The 22,411-nt window shown below is 45.9% G+C and overlaps 1 protein-coding gene and 2 long non-coding RNA genes across 3 annotated transcripts; 1 reads left to right on the top strand and 2 right to left on the bottom strand.

Moving 5' to 3' along the window:
- Positions 1-182: 182 nt before the first annotated feature.
- Positions 183-2,582, top strand: LOC115546774 (G2/M phase-specific E3 ubiquitin-protein ligase-like). Its single transcript, XM_030360564.1, has 6 exons — positions 183-386; positions 488-741; positions 822-947; positions 1,725-1,865; positions 2,032-2,140; positions 2,255-2,582. The coding sequence occupies exons 1-6, from the start codon at positions 326-328 to the stop codon at positions 2,470-2,472; spliced, it is 909 nt and encodes a 302-aa protein (XP_030216424.1). The 5' UTR covers positions 183-325; the 3' UTR covers positions 2,473-2,582.
- On the bottom strand, positions 2,454-7,985 carry LOC115548040 (uncharacterized). The gene is made up of 4 exons (XR_003977520.1): positions 7,901-7,985; positions 3,491-3,739; positions 3,108-3,378; positions 2,454-2,780 (listed from the first exon to the last, which is right to left on the bottom strand). It is a non-coding gene; the product is annotated as an uncharacterized LOC115548040 (long non-coding RNA).
- Positions 7,986-9,420: 1,435 nt separating this feature from the next.
- On the bottom strand, positions 9,421-10,726 carry LOC115548197 (uncharacterized). The gene is made up of 3 exons (XR_003977545.1): positions 10,295-10,726; positions 10,042-10,175; positions 9,421-9,458 (listed from the first exon to the last, which is right to left on the bottom strand). It is a non-coding gene; the product is annotated as an uncharacterized LOC115548197 (long non-coding RNA).
- Between the last annotated feature and the right edge of the window lie 11,685 nt (positions 10,727-22,411).

Raw genomic sequence — 22,411 nt, 5'->3', positions numbered from 1 at the left:
TTAAAGTTTGTAAAATAAATGTATAAGTAAAGTTTATACCACTCAAGTATCTTATATGGAATTGTTAAATGGGAGAATGGAATCCAAACAACTATATAATTGATGACCACTAATGAAAATATACCATGCAATATTCTCCTGTAATCTGAAAGAATCAATATTAAGGATGCTATTCTAGAATTACAGCCAATAGAATATTGACTATTTTTTCCCTTGCTTGTTAAATGTTAACTTATCCAGTTACCTGTATTAGTCAGCCACTGTTTTTCCACTGTGTTATTCTCAGTATTTTATTTCAGGTGATGCTGCTGTCGGAGAGGGAGTGATGAGGTACTTTCTGACAACGGTGATATCCAAACTCCAATTTGGATTCAGTCTAGATCTTGGTAAGTCTCTTACTATTTGAAGGTTAATATGTACTTTTAAAAATGTATTTAAGTGGTTTAATTGTTGTGACTTTATCCCCTGCTCTCTTGATATTTTACAGGAGGAATGGGCCGAACACTGCTGTTTGAGGGTGAACCTGACCATCTTGTTCCAGCAGCATCAGAGGCATTCATTGAAAGCAATCTCTTCCGGGTTGCAGGAAGGATGTTGGCCCACAGCTTTCTGCATGACGGTCCCCATGTCACAGGATTAAGTCCTGCTGTGATTCATGTACTGTTCAATGGGGATCCTGAAATGGCAACTGTTGTTACAGAAGACTGTCCTGATCTGCACATCAGGAGTATCATAAAACTGGTATGTAACATATAAGAAACTTTGTCTTGCAAAAAATATTGTTTGGGCAAATATAATAACTTGTACGGTCTTGATTCTAGCTTGAACAAGAAGAACTCACACCAGAACAGAAGGACACAGTTTCAGATCTTTCCATGTCTTGGGATCTTCCAGCAGTCACCAAAACAAATCGGAGATGGCTACATAACAAACTTCTACTCCATGCAGTGAGTTCCTGCTGGTTAAGTCACATAATTCATTGCTGTAGTTGTTGAAATTATAGTTATAATTATAAGTGTTGTAAACTCTGGCTTGTTATGTTATCACTGGCAGAGATGGAAAAGGCCAAATTTCAGTGGTGAAATTCATGCTATGAATACTTAATGATATTTAGTCTTTGCCTATTGTCATGTTAGTCCTTCAAAACCACCATTTAATGTATATACAGTTTTAAAAAATCACACTACAGTAAATTGAGAGCAGCTTAACAACACATGTCTGGTTATGTGAATTTGCTTTTTGATAATCTACTTTAAAAAGGTGATACAGTCAAGAGTTCACCACTGTTAACTTCTTTCATTTACAGTTTTTAAACATTCGCAATAGACACAAGTTGCTGAAATTTAGAAAGTGGAATTCCCCCATTTATCCATTAGTTATGTCTTAAGCAGAACATTTTTGTCAAGTGTGCATGAAGCACCGCATATTCTCAATCACAGGCAAACTGGGACTGTAGACAGGACAACTAGCACTCTTTAACTTGTCATCCAGGTAGAATGTGATTTGTTGCAAAATGAAGGGAAAATACACATGTAAATAGTGGCATACATTATTTTAAAATGTGTAAATGTCTTGTAAAGGGTTGCTATATTCTGTACTAGAGTTTGAATGGATTTTATAAAGCACTTTATTGTGCTTTTATGAACATTTTCCCTACTATGCCAACTTTTGTAAAATTTGGGTTGAGGATTTGGACTGTAATATGGGTCGGTTCTGTCTCTTAGGTCATTGGGAGGACCATGCGCCAGATCAAACAGTTGAGAAAGGGACTGAAAGATGTGATGGTATGGCCCCTGCTGACATCTAGGCCAGATGTTGTCCCACTTATTTTCCCCAAAATGGCTGAAATGCAGTTCACACCCCAGGTAAGTCAGTAATTTAGTTATATTTGTCACTTTACTTGATGAATTTACATGTATTTTCAATGACTGAGCTGGTTATTTTTCCTTTTACCAAGAATGTGATCTGCATATTCCTTCACCAAAATAAATTCTCCCTTTTAAAATAATTACAATTTGTGTATTCTTTAAGATGCTCCTACAAAAAATCACATGGCCAGTTGAGGACAGTGATGATGAAGACTTTGACTTAGAGTCCACGTGCCGCGTCACTGGCTTTCTAAGGTTGTTCATTGAAACAGGTATAAACACCTTATTTGGCTAATGCATTGCTCTCTTTACAAATGCTTCTATGTCTCATGGATAGATGTGATCAATTAGAACTAAATGTCTTGAATCCATTTTATGACTTTTAGCTTCATCAGGTACCCTGGCCCAGCTGTTGACATTCTGGGTTGGCTGGGAGATGCTTCCTCCCAAACTGAGAGTGGAGATTTCTGGGGGAACCCTTCCTACGTCCTCCACATGCTTCGAAACACTAAAGCTGCCAGCTCATTTCAAAACCTACATGGATTTTGAGGAAGCACTTGTCTCTGCCATAAATAGTGCACAGACTGGATTTGGATTTGTTTAATTTTTTCAGACAGATGTCATTGAATGCACTGTTAAGTAGGTCAGGTCAATTGACACAAGTTCAGTGTCTTTGAAAACTAATAAACAAATAAAACACTGGGTTGGACATCAGTCTGCTATGATTCTGGATAAAACTTGCACAGTCTCTACGTATAATCTAAGTGCATCAGTTAAAGAAACTCCTGGAGCTGGCAAAATGGCAACCTCTTCATCTGAGAGCTCACGGGCCAGCTGAACCTCAGGGACTGACACAGTGCCTCCATGAAGACTGTGAGGTCCGTTCCAGTCGGTCCCATACTCTTCAGGAACCTGAATGGAGGACAAGCATGATCAATCTTGTACTTAAAGGTAGTTTGACATGTCATTACACAAGGTAGTTAAGATTGTTATTTTTGGTCACCAAGTCGGTGAGAAATTAAATGTTGCCTATTCAATTGTTGTTTTGTAAAATAATACAGTTGTGCATAGTATGCACCGTAAAAATTACAGCTCAGAGGTTGATCTTTGAAAGCTCAGGAGACTGAAGAAACTATAACCTATGTTTCATTTAAAGTAGCACGTTTAGCACAATATCTTGTCCCATTATTCCTTTGGGGAAACAGACAGTGAAGTGTTCAAAGTTGATTGTTCTTTAACCTCAGTAGGATCCTCCATAGGGCCTTGCTCTCTGTATCTTCTCCAGAGTTGCTGTGGCGACTGATTCCTTTCAGTTCTAAGACCATGAAAGTTCCAAGCATCTCGGAAAGAGTCGAGGCTTTGCTGAATTAGTGGAAGGAAGATCCGGTGCAGTGCGAAAAGATGGACTTCATTGTCTGGATTCAGTGTTCCCTGATCTTGCAATGAAGTGAAAATCTGATAGAAGAGGTCCAGGGCATGTTCATAAACATCTCTCCACATCCTCTCTATTCTGTGTTTAGGATAAAATTGACAAATTGTTAATTTACGTGACATATGCTAAAGAAGTACATTAAACTGGTACGTTTGTTTTGTGAGCCTAGTTGTCAAACATATTTATTTACCGCTGATTGTGGACACTTCTGCCTGTGATGTGTGAATTCCTGTCGGTACCTCTGCTTCTGATCATGAATTCTGCTACATCTGCATTCTCCCCCCCTTTATCAGACCGTACCCTTGATGGCAGCCCATACTGCTCGGCAGCGGCAATAAAGCTCTGTAAGACCGTCTGAGCACGATTATTGCCAGCCACAGTCAGGTAGACCACTAAACGACTGAATCCATCCACCCCACCATGGACAACAAATCTCCACCTGTCAGCCAATTGTGAACACATGAAAAATAACAACTTTATTGTAAAGCAATTCTAACTAGAACTGCAAGCAGTTATGCAGGGGTCCAAGAAGTGTGCATTTCGCCGGCACAACGCAACAAGAAATGTGCGTTTCGCCGGCACAAAGCGAAGCATGTGTTCAAAACGCTACCCTGAACCTGTGGATACAAAGGATTTGACTGTGGTAGGAGTAGCGAGAAGTCAGTGTAGCGTTTTCGCGGCGAAATTTTGTAGAAGATATACAATTTCCTCGTTTATTGCGCCCCCTAATGGCGAAATATTCCGAAATTTTTATCGAACGTCATTAAGGTTAGCACCAACATGTGTGTAGAATTTGGACTCGATCCGATGTCTAATTTTGGATTTCTTTGGATTTTCGATATTCCACGTCTAATTTAGCTAATAAACCAATATTCAAAACGCTACCGTTTCGTTATCGAAGGACGGATCAAAAAAGTAATGCAGGAATTCTTTTCGTGTAGGTCTGAAGATGCCGTGTGCAAAGTTTTGTGTCAATTGGTTAAGAATTGTGGGAGGAGTAGCGAAAATACAGTTTTGCGGTTTTCGCGATTTTGCGAAAAAAAATTATAGACGCAAATGGGCGTGGCCTATGCCAAAAGATGCAGCAGACTCCAGTGAATAAGTGCGTACAAGTTTTTGAATGTGGGAGATTCGGTGCGGGAGTTATAGCCCCAAACGCATCTGTCCTTGGTATAGCGCCACCTAGTGGCCGGCGTGTCTGGATTTGGTTATCTGAGTAGCGGTGCCGTACCTGGATCTAGTGATGCAATTGGCGCGTGTGCACCATTTACGGTTTGGGCTGTGGTACCACTTCTATGGCGGGAAGTATAACTAGAACTGCAAGCAGTTATGCAGGGGTCCAAGAAGTGTGCATTTCGCCGGCACAACGCGACAAGAAATGTGCATTTTGCCGGCACAACGCGAAGCAAGTATTCAAAACGCTACCGTGACCAACATGTGGATATAAAGGTTTTGACTGTGGGAGCTTCGGTGTGGGAGTTATAGCCTAAAACGCGTTTTCAGAACATTCCCTTGGCCAACTAGGAGATAGACAATGTGGTGGTTTTTTGGCGCCGCCCTGTGGCGAAGTTTTCCAAAGACAATTTTCCTTTGCCAAATAACTCCCGCCCACATTAATAATTCTTGGTCATATTTTCTATATAGACTCGGGTTTGCCCCTTGACGGTTTCCCTTGAGTTTGAAGAAGATATACAATTTCCTCGTTTATTGCGCCCCCTAATGGCGTAATTATCCGAAATTTTTATCGTACGACATTAAGGTTGGCACCAACATGTGTGTACAATTTGGACTCGTTCCGATGTCTAATTTTGGATTTCTTTGGATTTTTGATTTTCCACGTCTAATTTAGCTCATAAACCAATATTCAAAACGCTACCGTTTCGTCGTCGAAGGTCGGATCAAAAAACTGTCTCACGATTCCTTTGCGTGTGCGTCTGAAGATGTCGTGTGCAAAGTTTGGTGTCGATTGGTCAAGAAATGTGGGAGGAGTAGGGAAAAAACAGTTTTGCGGTGTTCGCGATTTTGCGAAAAAAAATTATAGACGCAAATGGGCGTGGCCTATGTCAAAAGATGCAGCAGACTCCAGTGAATATGTGGGTACAAGTTTTTGACTGTGGGAGGTTCGGTGTGGGAGTTATAGCCCCAAACGCGTATTCCTTGGTATAGCGCCACCTAGTGGCCGGCATGTCTGGATTTTGTCGTCTGCCGTCACCTCACGGACCTGGATCTAGTCATGTAATTGGCTTGTGTGCACCATTTACGGTTTGGGCTGTAGTACCACTTCTAACGAAGGAAGTATAATAATCCGTACAAAAACAATAGGGATCCAACCTGTTGGCTTGGACCCCTAAAAACTAGAACTGCAAGCAGTTATGCAGGGGTCCAAGAAGTGTGCATTTCGCCGGCACAACGCGACAAGAAATGTGCATTTCGCCGGCACAACGCAAAGCAAGTATTCAAAACGCTACCGTGAACAACATCTGGATATAAAGTTTTTGACTGTGGGAGCTTCGGTGTGGGAGTTATAGCCTAAAACGCGTTTTCAGAACATTCCATTGGCCAAATAGGAGATAGACAATGTCGTCGTTTTTTGGCGCCGCCCTGTGGCGAAATTTTTAATTTTCCAAAGACAATTTTCCTTTGCCAAATAACTCCCGCCCACATTAATAATTCTTGGCCATATTGTCTATGTAGACTCGGGTTTGCCCCTTGATGGTTTCCCTTGAGTTTGAAGAGCATTCCTCTGGCCAATTAGAAGATATACAATTTCCTCGTTTATTGCGCCCCCTTATGGCAAAATTTTCCGAAATCTTTTTCGAACGCCACTAAGGGTAGCACCGACATGTGTGTAAAATTTGGACTTGATCCGATGGCTAATTTTGGTATTTTTCTGGATTTTTGATTTTCGACGTAAAACGTAGCTAATAAACAAATTTTCAAAATGCTACCGTTTCGTAATCGAAGGTCGGATCAAAAAATGTTTGAGTTTTTCTTTTCGTGCTTGTCTGACGATGTCGTGTGCAAAGTTTGGTGTCGATTGGTCAAGAAATGTGGGAGGAGTAGGGAAAAAACAGTTTTGCGGTTTTCGCGATTTTGCGAAAAAAAATTATAGACGCAAATGGGCGTGGCCTATGCCAAAAGATGCAGCAGACTCCAGTGAATATGTGCGTACAAGTTTTTGACTGTGGGAGGTTCGGTGTGGGAGTTATAGCCCCAAACGCGTATTCCTTGGTATAGCGCCACCTAGGGGCCGGCGTGTCTGGATTTTGTCGTCTGCGTAGTCCTCACGGACCTGGATCTAGTCATGCAATTGGCGTGTGTGCAACATTTACGGTTTGGGCTGTATTCCCACTTTTACGGGGGAATAATAATAGGAAAAATCCTTACAAAAACAATAGGGATCCAACCTGTTGGCTTGGACCCCTAATAATAATAAACTAGAACTGCAAGCAGTTATGCAGGGGTCCAAGAAGTGTGCATTTCGCCGGCACAACGCGACAAGAAATGTGCATTTCGCCGGCACAACGCGAAGCAAGTATTGAAAACGCTACCGTGAACAACATGTGGATATAAAGGTTTTGACTGTGGGAGCTTCGGTGTGGGAGTTATATCCTAAAACGCGTTTTCAGAACATTGGCCAAATAGGAGATACACAATGTCGTCGTTTTTTGGCGCCGCCCTGTGGCGAAATTTTCCAAAGAATATTTTCCTTTGCCAAATAACTCCCGCCCACATTAATAATTCTTGGCCATATTTTTTATATAGACTCGGGTTTGCCCCTTGATGGTTTCCATTGAGTTTGAAGAACATTCCTCGGGCCAATTAGAAGATATACAATTTCGTCGTTTATTGCGCCCCCTAATGGCAATATATTCCGATATTTTTATTGAACGCCATTAAGGGTAGCACCGACATGTGTGTAAAATTTGGACTTGATCCGATGTCTAATTTTGGTATTTTTCTGGATTTTTGATTTTCAACGTAAAACGTAGCTAATAAACAAATATTCAAAATGCTACCGTTTCGTAATCGAAGGTCGGATCAAAAAGTGTTTGAGTTTTTCTTTTCGTGTGCGTCTGAAGATGTCGTGTGCAAAGTTTGGTGTTGATTGGTCGAGAAATGTGGGAGGAGAAGGGAAAAAACAGTTTTGCGGTTTTCGCGATTTTGCGAAAAAAAATTCTAGACGCAAATGGGCGTGGCCTATGCCAAAAGATGCAGCAGACTCCAGTGAATATGTGCGTACAAGTTTTTGACTGTGGGAGGTTCGGTGTGGGAGTTATAGCCCCAAACGCGTATTCCTTGGTATAGCGCCACCTAGTGGCCGGCGTGTCTGGATTTTGTCGTCTGCGTAGTGTTCACGGACCTGGATCTAGTCATGCAATTCGCGTGTCCGCACCATTTACGGTTTGGGGTGTGGGCACACTTTTAGTGCTGGAATAATAATAATAATAATAATCCTTACAAAAACAATAGGGATCCAACCTGTTGGCTTGGACCCCTAAAAAAATCCTTACAAAAACAATAGGGATCCAACCTGTTGGCTTGGACCCCTAATGAAACATCTAGAAAGATGCATTGTTTATCTACTTATATCACTGACCTGATGAGCTTATGGTGGCCATCTATATGCCACAAAGAGTTTGGGCCAGGAACAGAATACTGTCGTCGTCTTAATACACGCAGCAGGTACGGCCACACCAACCGCGTTGCTCGCGTTAGGGGCGTTGAAAATCGTCATTTTTGCATAGGGAACCATTGGTCTAGGCGCGGTACACGCGTTGAAGCGTTGAAGCGTTGCGTTGGGGGCGTTAGGCGCGGCAGTTGCACGTAATTACGCACGTAAACGCAGTAACGCGCCCAACGCACCAACGCCCGGAGTTCAGAAAATTGAACTTTCAACGCTCCAACGCGTGACGCTTAGCCGCGGTGGCCAATCAGCGTGGAGCTTGACCCGACGTCACTGGCAGAGAGTAGTGAGCTTGCACAGAAGCATACGGCCGACATCTTTCTTTATTCTGGGTGGAAATAGTAACGTAGTTACGCCATTAAATGCGTTTATTGAAACATTTCTAGCGAGAAATGTGCATTTTACTTTCATAATGTTCGCTCGGTGAATGTGAAGGATGTTTGGTTTGGTAGTTATGACGAAGAGGGAACGCTCCGTTCACTTGCATGGACAGAGTCTCTGGTTACTAAGCAACCTCAACGTCTTGGCGGACTATATATCTGCTGATCAACACTACGAATGCTGGAAACACACCAGACACACCATGTGAAGTTATTGAACCCGATTATTGTTATTTATATCCGAGATTATTTAATCTAACCCGATCTAAACTCTATCACCCAAACACGGCGGCGTTTGGGTTTCCTACCTCGGACTCCAGCGCAGCCATGTCCATGGCAGCCACGGCCGGCAACTTTCTTTATTCTGGGTGGAAATAGTAACATAGTTACGCCATTAAATGCGTTTATGGAAACATTTCTAGCGAGAAATGTGCATTTTACTTTCATAATGTTCGCTCGGTGAATGTGAAGGATGTTTGGTTTGGTAGTTATGACGAAGAGGGAACGCTCCGTTCACTTGCATGGACAGAGTCTCTGGTTACTAAGCAACCTCAACGTCTTGGCGGACTATATATCTGCTGATCAACACTACGAATGCTGGAAACACACCAGACACACCATGTGAAGTTATTTAACCCGATTATTGTTATTTATATCCGAGATTATTTAATCTAACCCGATCTAAACTCTATCACCCAAACACGGCGGCGTTTGGGTTTCCTACCTCGGACTCCAGCGCAGCCACGGCCGACATTTTTCTTTATTCTGGGTGGAAATAGTTACATAGTTATGCCATTAAATGCGTTTATGGAAACATTTTTAGCGAGAAATGTGCATTTTACTTTCATAATGTTCGCTCAGTGAATGTGAAGGATGTTTGGTTTGATAGTTATGACGAAGAGGGAACGCTCCGTTCACTTGCATGGACATGGACTCATCTAGCTGCGTTGGCGCGTTGACGCGTTGGAAGCGTTGAACCACCACACACTGGTCAAGCGTCAGGTTAGGCGCGTTACTCGCGTTGTCCAACGCGGGCAACGCGGTTGGTGTGGCCGTATCGACTCTGCGTAAAGACTCTTGCAGTCTTGAGACTGAGGGGAGGAAAATAAAACGAATAACCACACACTCACTGGCTACTTATTTTGAGGAAATAGTGGTGTCATAATGAAAGACATGACGTGTGTATTTTCTGGATTTTTGAATGATTTTTTGTTTAAGAAGACTCATTCCCCCTGGGTTGTATGCAGTAAGCGAGGTGTGTTTATTTACGTTGCATGTCATGTTAATTAGGTTTGTTGTCCCGTTGTCATGGCGACCACTGCGGTCCAAAGGAAGTCCGGTTTTCGCTACGGCTAGGATACTTGTTACAACTGTATTTGTGTTATCGCTCCTCCAGTGATAAGCCAGGTCTTGATTTTAAATACAGGGCTTTAATGATCGTCAACCCGTGAGAACCAGGTCAAAGAAAGAAGATATAAATGAACAAAAAATAATGCTGTATGAATGTCTAATAAAGCTTGCGTCATAACATAAATACAACTAATCATCTGACACTGGAGGTCTGCAGCCAGACCCCTCGCAACGTCTTTCCATAAGCGGACTTCCTTCACCTTTCAAAGGGCAGAGCTCTGTATTAAAAATAAATGTAAATAATGCTCATATTAATATACTCACTTGGAACACGCACACCTCTTGCATTCAGATGACCGCGCATTAGCTTGTAGCCGGTGTTTGGATGTCTTCTGTGAATTTCACTTACAATACGGTCTAACTCCTCATCACTCACAGCTGAATAGAGGTCTGTCTTTCTGCACAAACAAAATATCAACATCAAGTAATGTTACCTTAAACATAATATCCTTTCTGAGTGGATGAGACCAGCAATCCCTAAACTGAATTAAAAAAAAGAAAAAAAAAGTGTAAATACCTTAAACCGTTTTGTTTCATGCGCCTCCTGATGGTCCTCTTTGACACTCCGAACATCGCTGCAATTTGACCCGCGGGTAAGCCACTAAGAACTTGATGCTCCAGAACTGCACTCGGTATGTCAAACGCCAAACGCCCCGGTCCCTGTGTGTGTTGGGCCTGATGCTCCCTGGTACCAGAGAAGCGGTGGACTACTTCTTCTAAATTTGCAGTCACTCTATAATCAATATCTTGGTCAGAAAGTGCGGAAATAACTCCAAGAACTTCAATAAATTCCTCTGCTTTACTCGCTACATGCTCTGGGTCAGCAGGTCCTGCTTCCACATCCTCTGCTAAATCTAAAACGTCTCTCACCAACTCCCTAGAAAGTTCATGAAGATCCTCCATCATCATCATCTTCTTCTTCTTCTTCTTCTTCTTCTTCACACTCTAGATAAAGTTTAAGTTCAAATCAGTTTGACAGTTTAACAATTCCTCTTCTTCTTCTGCATTACCGCCACCTACTGGTATGGAGTGCCATTTTCTTTATCCAAGCACTCTACTTCAGACCAAAGCAATGGATCAGACTCGATTAGCGTTAGCCCCACCCACCGATTTTGATGGGCGAGTTTGACAGTTTTACATTTCATGAAGCACTGAAACACAGGATCATGAAATGTAAATGTAAATCATGAAATGTAAATGTAAATCATGAAATGTAAATGTCAATTAATTAAATAGTATTTAATTCCAATTTTAATGAATTAATGACACATTTAATAAAACATTTATGTATTTAATTCCAATTTTAATTAATTAATGACACATTTAAGGAATTATTTAATGGTGTATTTATTTATTTAATGGTGTACTTATTTATTTAATTTTGGCACTTTTAGTCCTCCATAACTCACCTGCTGCCCCTCTTCCTTTAATATATCTTTAATGCATTAACCCTGTTTAAACGAACACAATATTTACCTTTATTGTTCGGCGTCACTTTGCACCCCCTGTTGGTGACCCAGATTAACGCCAGCGCCACGGCTTTCCATGCTCCATCTCCTGGATGTTTGGTGGTATTGCAACGTTAAAGTACATTAACATCAAAACGTTTTTTATAACGATCTAATTCGACCTTATTATCGGCCCCACTTGTAATTATATTTTCATTCACCCTCCCAGCTCCCCATTGCCCTTTCCCTCGACTCCTCCCTTCATCCAGGCCCTTGCTTTTATTTAATTTCATTAGTTTTCATCCTTTATCCATGTCCCGTGTCCCCCATTCCATTATTGTTTTGCGTCACTTTGCACCCCCTGTCGGTGACCCAGACTAACACCAACGCCACGGCTTTCCATGCTCCATCTCCTGTTTGTTTGATGGTATTGCAACGGAAAAATACAACATTATCAAAACGGCTTTATAACGGTCTAATTTGACCTTATTACCGTCCCCACTTGTAATTACAATTTGATTCACCCTCCCGACTCCCCTTTGACCTTTCCCTCGGCTCCTTCTTCCATCCAGGCCCATATTTTTATTTATTTTTATCCTTTATCAGTGTCCCGTGCCCCCCATTCCATGCCTCCTTCTCACTTATCCCCTTTCCCCCACTTACCTGCTGCTCCCTCTTCTTTTATGTTTACATAAATTTTTTTCAAATGCATATATACATGTAAAAATCAATGTTTTTAATGTATGAACCCGCATCACGGTCGCATTAATGTACAGTTTGCCTTTTATGTTTTTGTATATTTTTTTACCCTTGGATTGTATCACCTTGACCCCCACACTGCAATAATTCGATACAACGGTATTATTTTATTGTGTTTTTAATTATTTCTATTACGGCCGTCATCTCTGCTTCCTTAACACCACCCGGTTTAAGGCGACTTAGCAGCCCCTGCTGGCGGCTCCGGTTGGTGCAGACACCACGATCCTCCGGGCTCCACCTGCTGGTGACCTGGAGAAACACAGCAAAAGTGATATCAGGGTATCTGCAGGTTTCAGCAAGTCAAATTTAAGAAACCTTTTTAATACCACCTTGAATGAAATTTAAGACCTTAAACCCGCGATGGTGGGGGGGATCCCGCTGTATTACAACCCAAGCATAGCATGTGCGTCACTCAATGAGACTCATTCAAGTTTACTTTCTGTCTGTTTATTGAACATAAAGTGATACTCCAGGGCTCCAGACTAACTTTTTCCTTGGGTGCACTGGTGCGCCTAAATTTTTAATTTGGGTGCACCAGCACGTATTCATGGTGCACCCAAGTTGTAAGTTGTTGAGAGGGGGGTGACAGCGTCTGGGCCCCCGGGCAGCTGCACCGGTTGCACCGTCGATATTTACGCCACTGATTAATAATATTTTCACCATTAAATAAATGCCTTCAGTAAGACCTGGGGGGTATACCACGAACCTCGTTGAACATACCCAGGCTTTCTTGGGAAAACCTGGCTCGACACAGCCGCAACTCGCAATCACAGTTAAATGGTACCACAACGCTCACTTTAGATTAAATTAGTTGAACCAGGTTTTCCGCTTTAGGTTCAATGCGCGTTCACATAAAAGGGGCGTTTCTCGCGTCATTTGACTCACCCTTATGCAAAATAAATCGCGCAAGAGCGGTGTATTTCATCCAAGGCGAGCAATGTATTATTATGAACTCCTACGAGGAATTCAAAGTTCAAATCACAGCCAAGGGGAACACGGTTATATTATGCATCATCCCTTTACCCCCATATATGTGGGGCCCCATGAATTGCGAGCCCAAGTACCGGGAATGCACTCGATCTCCGACCCAATATCGGACGTGCACGTCAAGTTGCTTGCTTTTAGTGGCGTGGTTCAACGTCTCAAATATCAAAACAAAAGCCTTGTTGACGCTGCAGATTCGCTCATTTCGGATGAAAGGCGCTGGTCCGAAGCGAGTGATATATGCCGTTTTGTCCCTTCCAGCAGTAAAGGTGCTCGCGATTTGAGAGTCAGGGAACATCAAACCGAAGAGATCTCCTATCCCCTCATTCGAGTTGTAGGACTGGTGCTTGACCACTGTGTTTAGAATCCACAACACCTCCGCTTTCAGTGTTGGTGTCGCACCAAATGCTACCCTCAGGTCAGTGCTAGCAGCGCGGACCGTCTGCGGCGGTGGCGCCGGGGCAGAGATGCAAAACGTAGAAATGGCTGGGGTCTGTGTGTGGCTCCTGGCAGAGGTTTTATGTTTTTGGCTCTGCATATGGCTGACGACAGCCTTAATCCCCATGGTGCCGAGCTTGAATGTAGGCTACTTTTGCACGGAATGCATCTGGCCTGTTCTGGGTTGGCAACGGACGCTAGCCAACCTCGGAAACGGACGTCTTCCAGCCAACTGACGTTGAACTTGCATTTACCCATTGTTGCAGACTAGCTAGCAAGCGCGCAGACATCCGTTTATATATGCAGCTAGCAAGAAAGTAGCCCCTCGTACATCTCCTTCCCGAAAAGTCCCGCGAGAAAAATAAGAAATTAAATAACCCTGCCCCGACAAATTTAAGACCTCCGAGTTATTAATTTAAGACCAGCATATGACATTTTTGACGAATTTAAGACTTTTTAAGGCCTTAAATTTAGAAAAATGAATTTAAGACTTTTTAAGACTTTTAAGACCTCCGCGGACACCCTGGATATAATGTTGCATTCCTTCAGCATTACTTTTGAAATTCGACCCCCTGATTGGCCCAAATTCAAACTTTAAAGTTGTTTACCCTCCTGATCTCTCATTGGCTCTTCACCTGACCCCCCCATTGGCTTTTCATGTTTAAATTTGAAATTGTTTTGATGCCCTGGCCCCCTATTGGATGTCTCTGCCCCAGACCTCAAGTCCCCCCTCCCTCCTACATGTCTGTATAAAAGTATTTGTTTTCGTTGTCTCTCATTTGTGCTCTGTAACTGTCCGTCCACACCAGAAGCGAATTGAGCGACCAAATCGCCGGAAGTCATTCACTTTCTATGGGCAAGAGCGACCAAAGCGACCAAAGCGACCAACGCTACCAGCGGCCAAAGTTGAACGACCAGAGCGTCAAAAAGAAGTTGAAAACTTTTTAACTTTATGCAAATGACTATTATTCGCTTCAGCGACCAAACACTGACAGCCAATCGGAATGTAGACGCTCTTCGCTTGCGTGGATCCCAGGGAACATCGGCAGGCACTTTGGTTCCTACCTACCTTTATTCACTCACAGAACAAAATGTCGGCTGAAGTATTAATCGCGGCTGTAACTGGGCACCCGGTGTTGTACGAACCCACCCTTTTTCAGTTCAGAGATCGAAACGCCATAGTGGTTTGGATATCAAGTGATGATAAGCGGGAGTATTTATAGGCTACATCTAGAACGTTCGTATTTAAGCGGGAATCATTATAATTTGCTACACACATTAAAACACATTATTACACATTACAACTAGACACGCGTTGATAGATAGATAGACAGAAAGGCCTAGATAGATAGATATGTTCCATTATTTGCCTTGCGGAGCCAACCAGTCCTGTGTACGTAGGCCTATGCAAATTAGCCATGTGCGCTAATGTCTATTTGTTTTGAATGCGACGAATGAGTGCAGATCATGATTTGCAGATCCAGATCAGTGAAACATATTTTAACTACTACAGCACGCAGGGTTTTTTGTTCTCGGTTGTAATTAGCCTACATTTTAGGATTTTTTGTATATTGGGGGGAATCACTGTCCTACTTGTTGTCGAAGCACTTTATCGAACAAGCAAAACCATCTCGGCAATATGGCCAAGGTGTATGGGAGAGTTCACTATTTGATATGGCTGTCTGTAGGGCCTACTAAACGCATACGGCTCCTTTAAATGCGTCTGCATAATTGAATTGTACGTCATGAGCGACTTGAGCGACCAAAGCGAACAGAAAAATTCGCAGCGAAACTTTGTGAGCGACCAAAGCGTCTTTGACGCTATGGTCGCTCCTGGTGTGGACGTACAGTAACCACGGCTTGTCTGGATTCTCCATTATACGGTGTGTTTCTATGCTATCTATTTGTACCTGATGAAGTCATTGTATTGACGAAACGTAGTACTATGCCCACAGCAGCCTAATTTCCAAATAGATCGGATATTGGCTGGATCGCACTTGTCTCATTACCTTACAGTTCAGTTTAGTTTATTTCAGTATAGCTTAGATACTTTCCGTTTTAATTCGAATTCGAACTATTCGAAAAGAAACATGCAACCGAACCACCTTCAAGATGACGGTGAGTGGACCCTGGTCCAACGGGGACATCGCAGGCGGACTCCTCGGGACCCCCACTACCCCTCGACGCTGATGGATTTCTCCGCGTGGGCTGCACCTGCTCCGGAGGCCCGCTTCCATCACTTCGACCACGGACACGAATACTCTGGGCCCCACGCCACCCGTCTCCCAGACGTTGGGAGCAACACGCGAGGCCCGTCAGGGACTGGTCTCCCTACGGGCCTACCCGTCACCACCACGAGGGTTGGTCCGAGGCCCACGGACCGGCCTACTCGCCTCCACGTCGACCGGCCTACCCACCTCCTCGCAGACCGGCCTACTCGCCTCCTCGCCGTGAGGCGCAGGAGCCTCTCCATCGCCGCGCTCCTGAGACGCGTCGGGCTCCTCGCCATCCCCCCTGAGCTCCGAAACCCCCCGCCGGACCCCGCAGGTGAGACCTCCACCTCCGCGTCCCGACCCACGACCCCGCGACCGGCCCCGACCTCCGGTCACCACCACGGCGCGCACTGGGTCTGCGCGTCCGCCTCCACCCAGGCAGGCGCCGCGTGCCCCGGCTGCTCAGCTCTCTGACGACCCGGACTCCTGGCATCCCTGAAGGCCTCTCACCACCTCGCCAACGCCGAGGGCCCGGAGCCCCTTCCCGTCGTCGCCAGGCTAGCTGAGTCCCTGAGGGTCTCCATTCGCCCTGCTGTCCCCAACGCCGCGACCGCGCAGCTGATTGACGGTGACGCGCGCAACTGGCGGTACACCAGCATGCTGCTGCTCCGGGACCACTACAAGGCTGCGGTGGACGAGAAGGTGGGTGCTCTCCTCCTCCTTCCAGACCCCATCTGGCGCCCGAGCTTCACCGTGGCCCTGGCCTGGGCTCAACGCTACTTCGGCCAACGCCTGCGCCCGGAGACGGTGAGCGCGCTGCGCTCTCGCCTCAGAGAGGTTCTGGACGTTCCGGTCCCTCTGGTCCAGCTGTTCCTGCAACCCGCCCCTGGAGCCGTGCTGCCACGCTTCACCCTACCTGCTGGACCACCGCCTCCTGCCCCCGGCCTCCGGTCCCCTGGACCCGGTCCGGAGGCCCTCGACGTGGGGGTAGGACCTGCTGAACGGCGCTCCCCGGCCAGGCTGCCGTCGCCTACCTTTTCGCTGGCCTTCTCCTCCTCTCCTTCTTCTCCGCCCCTGTGCCCCCCCATCCCCCCCGCCTCCTCTTCCTCTCCCGTTCCCCTTACCCCCTCTCCTCTACGGCCTGCAGCCCCGGGACTTCTCCAGAGCACCACACCGTTGGCTCTTCCTTCTCCACCCCGACTGTGACCCTCGCTCGACCCACCCGACACCCAAGCACGGGTAAGAAATGCGGGTAAGAGTGGCACTTACAGTCTAGGGAACCGCTTCTCAATCTCGGTGACTCGAACGTCACACGCTTCGCTGAATTTAGCATACCTGGTCTCCAGATCGATGGTTATCCTTGCGCGTCGTTCCGTCATGCCTCCGCGGTGATGGCCAAGACCACCATCAACCCCAAGGTCCGCAAACTGGTCCTGGCTTTCGGCTTAAACAAAAGGAATAACAAGTTAGAGAAATCGTTTGTGCGTAATCTCCAAACCGCTGTTAAATGGGCACGTATCGCGTTCCCTTGCGCTGCGCTCCTGATTCCTGAAGTCAACTATTCCCGTGCGCTCCCGTTCAGAGAGCAGGAGCTTCTCTCCAAGTTAAATGCTTTCATCGCCACTCGATACGAGTCGATCCCAACGCTGCCCAGACAGGCGTTCGTCACCGAACGTGATAACATCCATTGGTCTCGGGACACGGCAGCGCTCCTCTTTAACCAATGGGTCGGGTATTTAAACTGAGCGCTCCCGCGCCCCGAGACACGCCTCGAGGGAACCGCTCGGTTATTAACCTTTCTACGTCTTTCCTACTTACGGCGGCGCAATTCTCAGTTTTGGATAAAGGACTCGCGTTCATTCCCTCCACCGACATAGACCCGTGCGAGTTGCACCAACAGGTCCGCTCGGACATGCAACAGTACCACCGCAGGGTTAAACTAGCCGTCTATTTCCGGGATCACCCCCCGTCGGAGAAACTACCCTTCCGGGCCCCTGCTAACCTCCTCCCTGAGGAGTCGGAGGCTCTGCGCAAACTAATTCAAAACAAAAATATAGTAATCAAGCCCGCCGATAAAGGCAGCGCTGTTGTCATCATGGACAGGTCTCAGTATATATGGGAGGTCCACAGGCAGCTGCACGACACGCGCTACTACTCCAAACTGGAGGCTCCCATATATACTGAGACCGTCCCGATGATTGTTGATTTGATTTACTCCCTGTGGAAAAAAAGTACATCACCTACGGGCAGCGTGACTACCTCTTGGGTGACGCGCAACCCAGGCCCAGGCTCTTCTACATGTTACCAAAAATTCATAAAGAGCCTGTGGCCTGGAGTGAGCCCTTTAAGATCCCCCCGGGGCGCCCGATAGTTTCGGACTGTAGCAGTGAAACCTACCATACGGCTGAGTACCTGGATCACTATCTTTAACCTCTTTCTATCTCACACGCGAGCTACGTAAAAGACACTTATGATTTTGTCACCAAGGTCCGTGCTCTTCGGGTCCCTGCGCACGCTTTCTTATTCACTATGGACGTTGGCAGTCTGTACTCTAATATAGACATTGCTGGGGGCATGCGCGCCGTGCGTGATGCTTTTAACCTGCGTCCTGACGTCACGCGCCCTGACTACTAACTTCTTCGCTTGCTGGAGATAAACCTCACGAGAAATGATTTCCTCTTTGACAATCAGTTCTTTCTCCAAATCAAAGGCACGGCTATGGGGAAGAAGTTCGCCCCCTCGTATGCAAACCTCTTTATGTCGCAGTGGGAAGCCTCTGCGCTCGCCGTCTGCCCTCTGCAACCTCTATCATACATGCGTTATCTAGATGACATATGGGGCGTTTGGCAACACTCTGAATCGGAATTCGATCAATTTCTAAACATCCTAAACACGCACGATCCGTCCATTACTCTCAAATCATGCAAACATTTTTCCTCCGTTGATTTTCTCGATACCACCACGTTCAAAGGCCCACAGTTCATGACGTCCCTCATGTTAGACGTGAAAGTTTTCTTTAAGCCCACAGACACACACGCGCTCTTACATGCGAGCAGCTTCCACCCTAGGCACACGTTCGCGGGGCTCCTTAAACCGCAACTCCTGCGCTTTCAGCGCATATGCTCCAGAACTGCAGACTTCTGGGAAGCAGTTAAAATTCTGTTTGACGCCCTCGCCCTTAGGGGATATTCACGATCGGCCCGCCGTCTCTCCCTTAAAACCTTTAAACTCACACGTCCTCCTCTCGAGGGGCAACGCATCCCCTTTATCACGACCTCCTCCACCTCGTCCGCTCGCCTGACCCGACTGGTCAGGTCGAACTTCCAACATCTCCTCGACACGACCACTTACCTTCCGGGTTATGGCATCATCGCCGCCTACAGGAGAAACAAAAATATTAGAGACCTCCTGGTGAGGGCCAAACTGCGCCCCTTGTCGGAGCCCAGAGTCACTAGACTCTCGTATTTTTATAATTTTATTCCGTTTGCCCGGAACCAAAACAATGGGAATGTTCTCCCCACTGAACGGCACGCAGGCATCAATACGAAGAACTGTGTCTACCTGATCCGCTGTCTCACTTGTGAACTCCAATACGTAGGAGAAACAGGAAACACAGTACGTGTCCGCTTCCACCAGCACCGACATAATATCAAACATAAAAGAGACGCTCACCTACCCTTGGTTGCGCATTTTATACAACACGGATGGCTGGCCCTTTCCGCGTCGGTGCTAGAAGCCAACCCCTTCTGGTCTGCCGCCCAACGGCGCAGGTCGGAGAGGATTTGGATTGACAGGCTGGGGACCATGCAACCCCTTGGTTTGAACGTTGGGGTGGGTCGGGGACCCCTGGGGAGCCGCCTGATGATGGCCCGTGCCAGCGCCGCCACCGTGGCGTCGTTAATTACTGACTGTCCTAAACCTAACCCTCTCCCTCACCTGACCCTAACCCTCACCCCGACCCTCTCCCGGTCCTAAACCTAACCCTTCCCACCCCTGACCCTAACCCTCTCCCTCCCTTACCTAGCCCTTACCCTGACCCCGCCCCCTGGCCCTAAACCTAACCTCTCCCACCCCTGACCCTAACCCCAACCTCTCCCTTCCCTACCCCCCAAAGGCCCCCTTACATGACCTCCACCCCAGCCCCCGGCCCCCCACAAAGGATCCCCCTTTCTTATTTTTCTTACCATGTGTTTGTGTTTATTCTGCCCCCCTGCCCCAGCCCCCCTTCGTCCCCCTATTTTTTATTTTTCATACATTCCTATTTACAAACAATATTACTTTTAATATGGTTTCCAAATGCACCCTGTGTAATTATTCTATGGATGTCCTGTGCCCCCCCCCCCTTCCCTGCCATTCTTATTTATTCAAGCGATCACGTTACCACATCATTCCTTAAAAGTGCTTTAATGTACTCTTCAAACCTCGACAGTACATTGATTTGACCCACTGATTTAATAGGAACGCATGGTTTTGGTCTATTTACGCAATAGCCATCGCTCTCCACTCAGTGCTGAGTCACCTGGAGAAAGAGGGAAGCTACGTCAGGATGCTCTTCATTGATTTCAGCTCAGCTTTTAACACCATAATGCCAGACATTCTGATCCCCAAGTTAATCAACCTGGGGCTCCCACCATCCACCTGCTCCTGGCTTAAAGACTTTCTGGTCAACCGACCCCAGCAGGTGAAACTGGGTCCTCACCTCTCCTCCTCCCGCACTCTCAGCACTGGCTCTCCCCAGGGCTGTGTGCTGAGCCCACTACTCTACTCCCTCTACACATCAGACTGCAGTCCCACCCACCCAGAGAACATCTTTGTTAAATTTGCTGATGACACAACGTTGGTGGGCCTTATAACAGGGGGAAACGAGGCGGCCTACAGAGATGAGGTCCTGAAACTTGGTGAGTGGTGTGTTTCTAACAACCTGGCACTGAACATCACCAAGACCAAGGAACTCATCCTGGACTTCCGATGGAACAGAGCCGCCCCTGCCCCCCTGTACATCAACGGTGAAGGTGTGGAGCGAGTGCAGTCATTCAAATTCCTCGGAGTCCACATCTCTGCTGATCTCTCATGGTCGGTCAACACCTCAGCGCTGGTCAAGAAGGCCCAGCAGCGGCTACACTTACTGAGGGTGCTCAGGAGGGAGCATCTAAACACACAGCTGCTGGTGACCTTCCACCGTTCCACCATCGAGAGCCTGCTGACCTACGCTGTGTCAGTGTGGCACTCCAGCTGCACGGAGGCCGACAGGAAGAGACTGCAGAGGGTGGCAAACGTTGCTCAAAAAAGCATTGGCTGCCCTCTGCCTTCCTTAAGCACCATCTACGGCTCCCGCTGTCTCAGCAGGGCCAGAGGCATCCTGAAGGACACCAGCCACCCCGGCTACCATCTCTTCAACCTGTTGCCCTCTGGCAGGCGCTTCAGGTCCATATATGCCAGAACAAATAGACTCAGGGACAGCTTCTTTCCTAAAGCTGTCACCTTACTGAACTCAGTTCTGCAGTAGATGCCCGTGGTGCCCCCCGCGCACATCGTGAGGAAGGCGCGCGCTCTCCTCCCTCCTCCTCCTATGGTTTGCGGGAGGGGGAGGAGGGAATGGTGAGCTGGGGACGGAAACACGATGAATGGTCGAGTGAGGAGTCTGTTGGTAGTCTACTGCAGAGTAGTCTGTTGGTAGTCTTTACTGTGTATTTTAAATTTGTATTTATTTATTTTATTTATTTATTTATTTATATTATACATTGCTTTTGTAATTATTATATATTTATATTCGATTTACATGTATGCATGTATGGAGCTGCTCATTGCATTTCGTTGTACTTGTACAATGACAATAAAGCTTTCTATTCTATTCTATTCTAATAACATTTCTAGCGAGAAATATACTTTTTACTTGCATAATCTTCAGTCAGTGATTGTGTCTGATCTTTAGTTTTATAGTTATTAGGATTTGATCGGCTCGCTCGCATGTTTCAACGACGTCAGGTTGTTAGGGACGCTGCTTTCGCTAAACTAGCAGCTCACGTGTTTCCTGCGTTTGTGTTATTGAACCGTTACTTTATGCAACTTTTAATGATATCATCTTGTTAGAAACACGTATATCTGAGAGCCAACCCAGTCGCCAAAAGCATACGTTGACAGTGTACGTTTCGTGAACACTGGATTACGTCGCATTTCAACATAAAATAGCGTGTTATACACACACACACACACACGCACGCACACGCACACACACGCACGCACACACGTATAGCGTGGTGGAGGGATGACGTATGTTGGCCAACCCGGAAGTGTCGCCCTGGGTTCCCTTGACAAAAAGCCAACGGGTTTTTCGATTGGATTTTGGATTATTGCAGAAAAATTAGCATCTTTGAAGCACCTCCTCAAAAACTGAAAATAAATAAATAAATAAAAATATCCTTGCTCCAAAAATGGCTTGGAGCAAGAAAAACGGCTCTAAAAACCACGCGGCAAAAAAGCTGCCGTAAATTGTGTTGTTTTTGTCGTAAACTAGGGTCCGATGGTTAAAAAAATAGACAGATATTCCAATGTATCCTTAAAAGGCAGCTTGGATGTTTTTATTTTCTGCTGTTTAGACTTCTTCTATAACCTATTTTTGAAAGCAAAACACCAAGCTCATTGATTTAACGAGGCAGGGTTATTTGAAACAATTTATTAAATAAATATTTGTGAGAGGTCATTCCTTCTCCTGAGTTTGCTTCCTATTTATGTCTAGTGTACAACCCTACTGTCCACAAGCATCACCCCCCCCTCCCCATATGGATTTGGAGA

The sequence above is a fragment of the Gadus morhua genome, chromosome 1, assembly GCF_902167405.1.
Source record: "Gadus morhua chromosome 1, gadMor3.0, whole genome shotgun sequence".
In the NCBI taxonomy this organism is placed as follows: domain Eukaryota; kingdom Metazoa; phylum Chordata; class Actinopteri; order Gadiformes; family Gadidae; genus Gadus; species Gadus morhua.
This window is presented reverse-complemented; position numbering and strand designations above follow the sequence as displayed.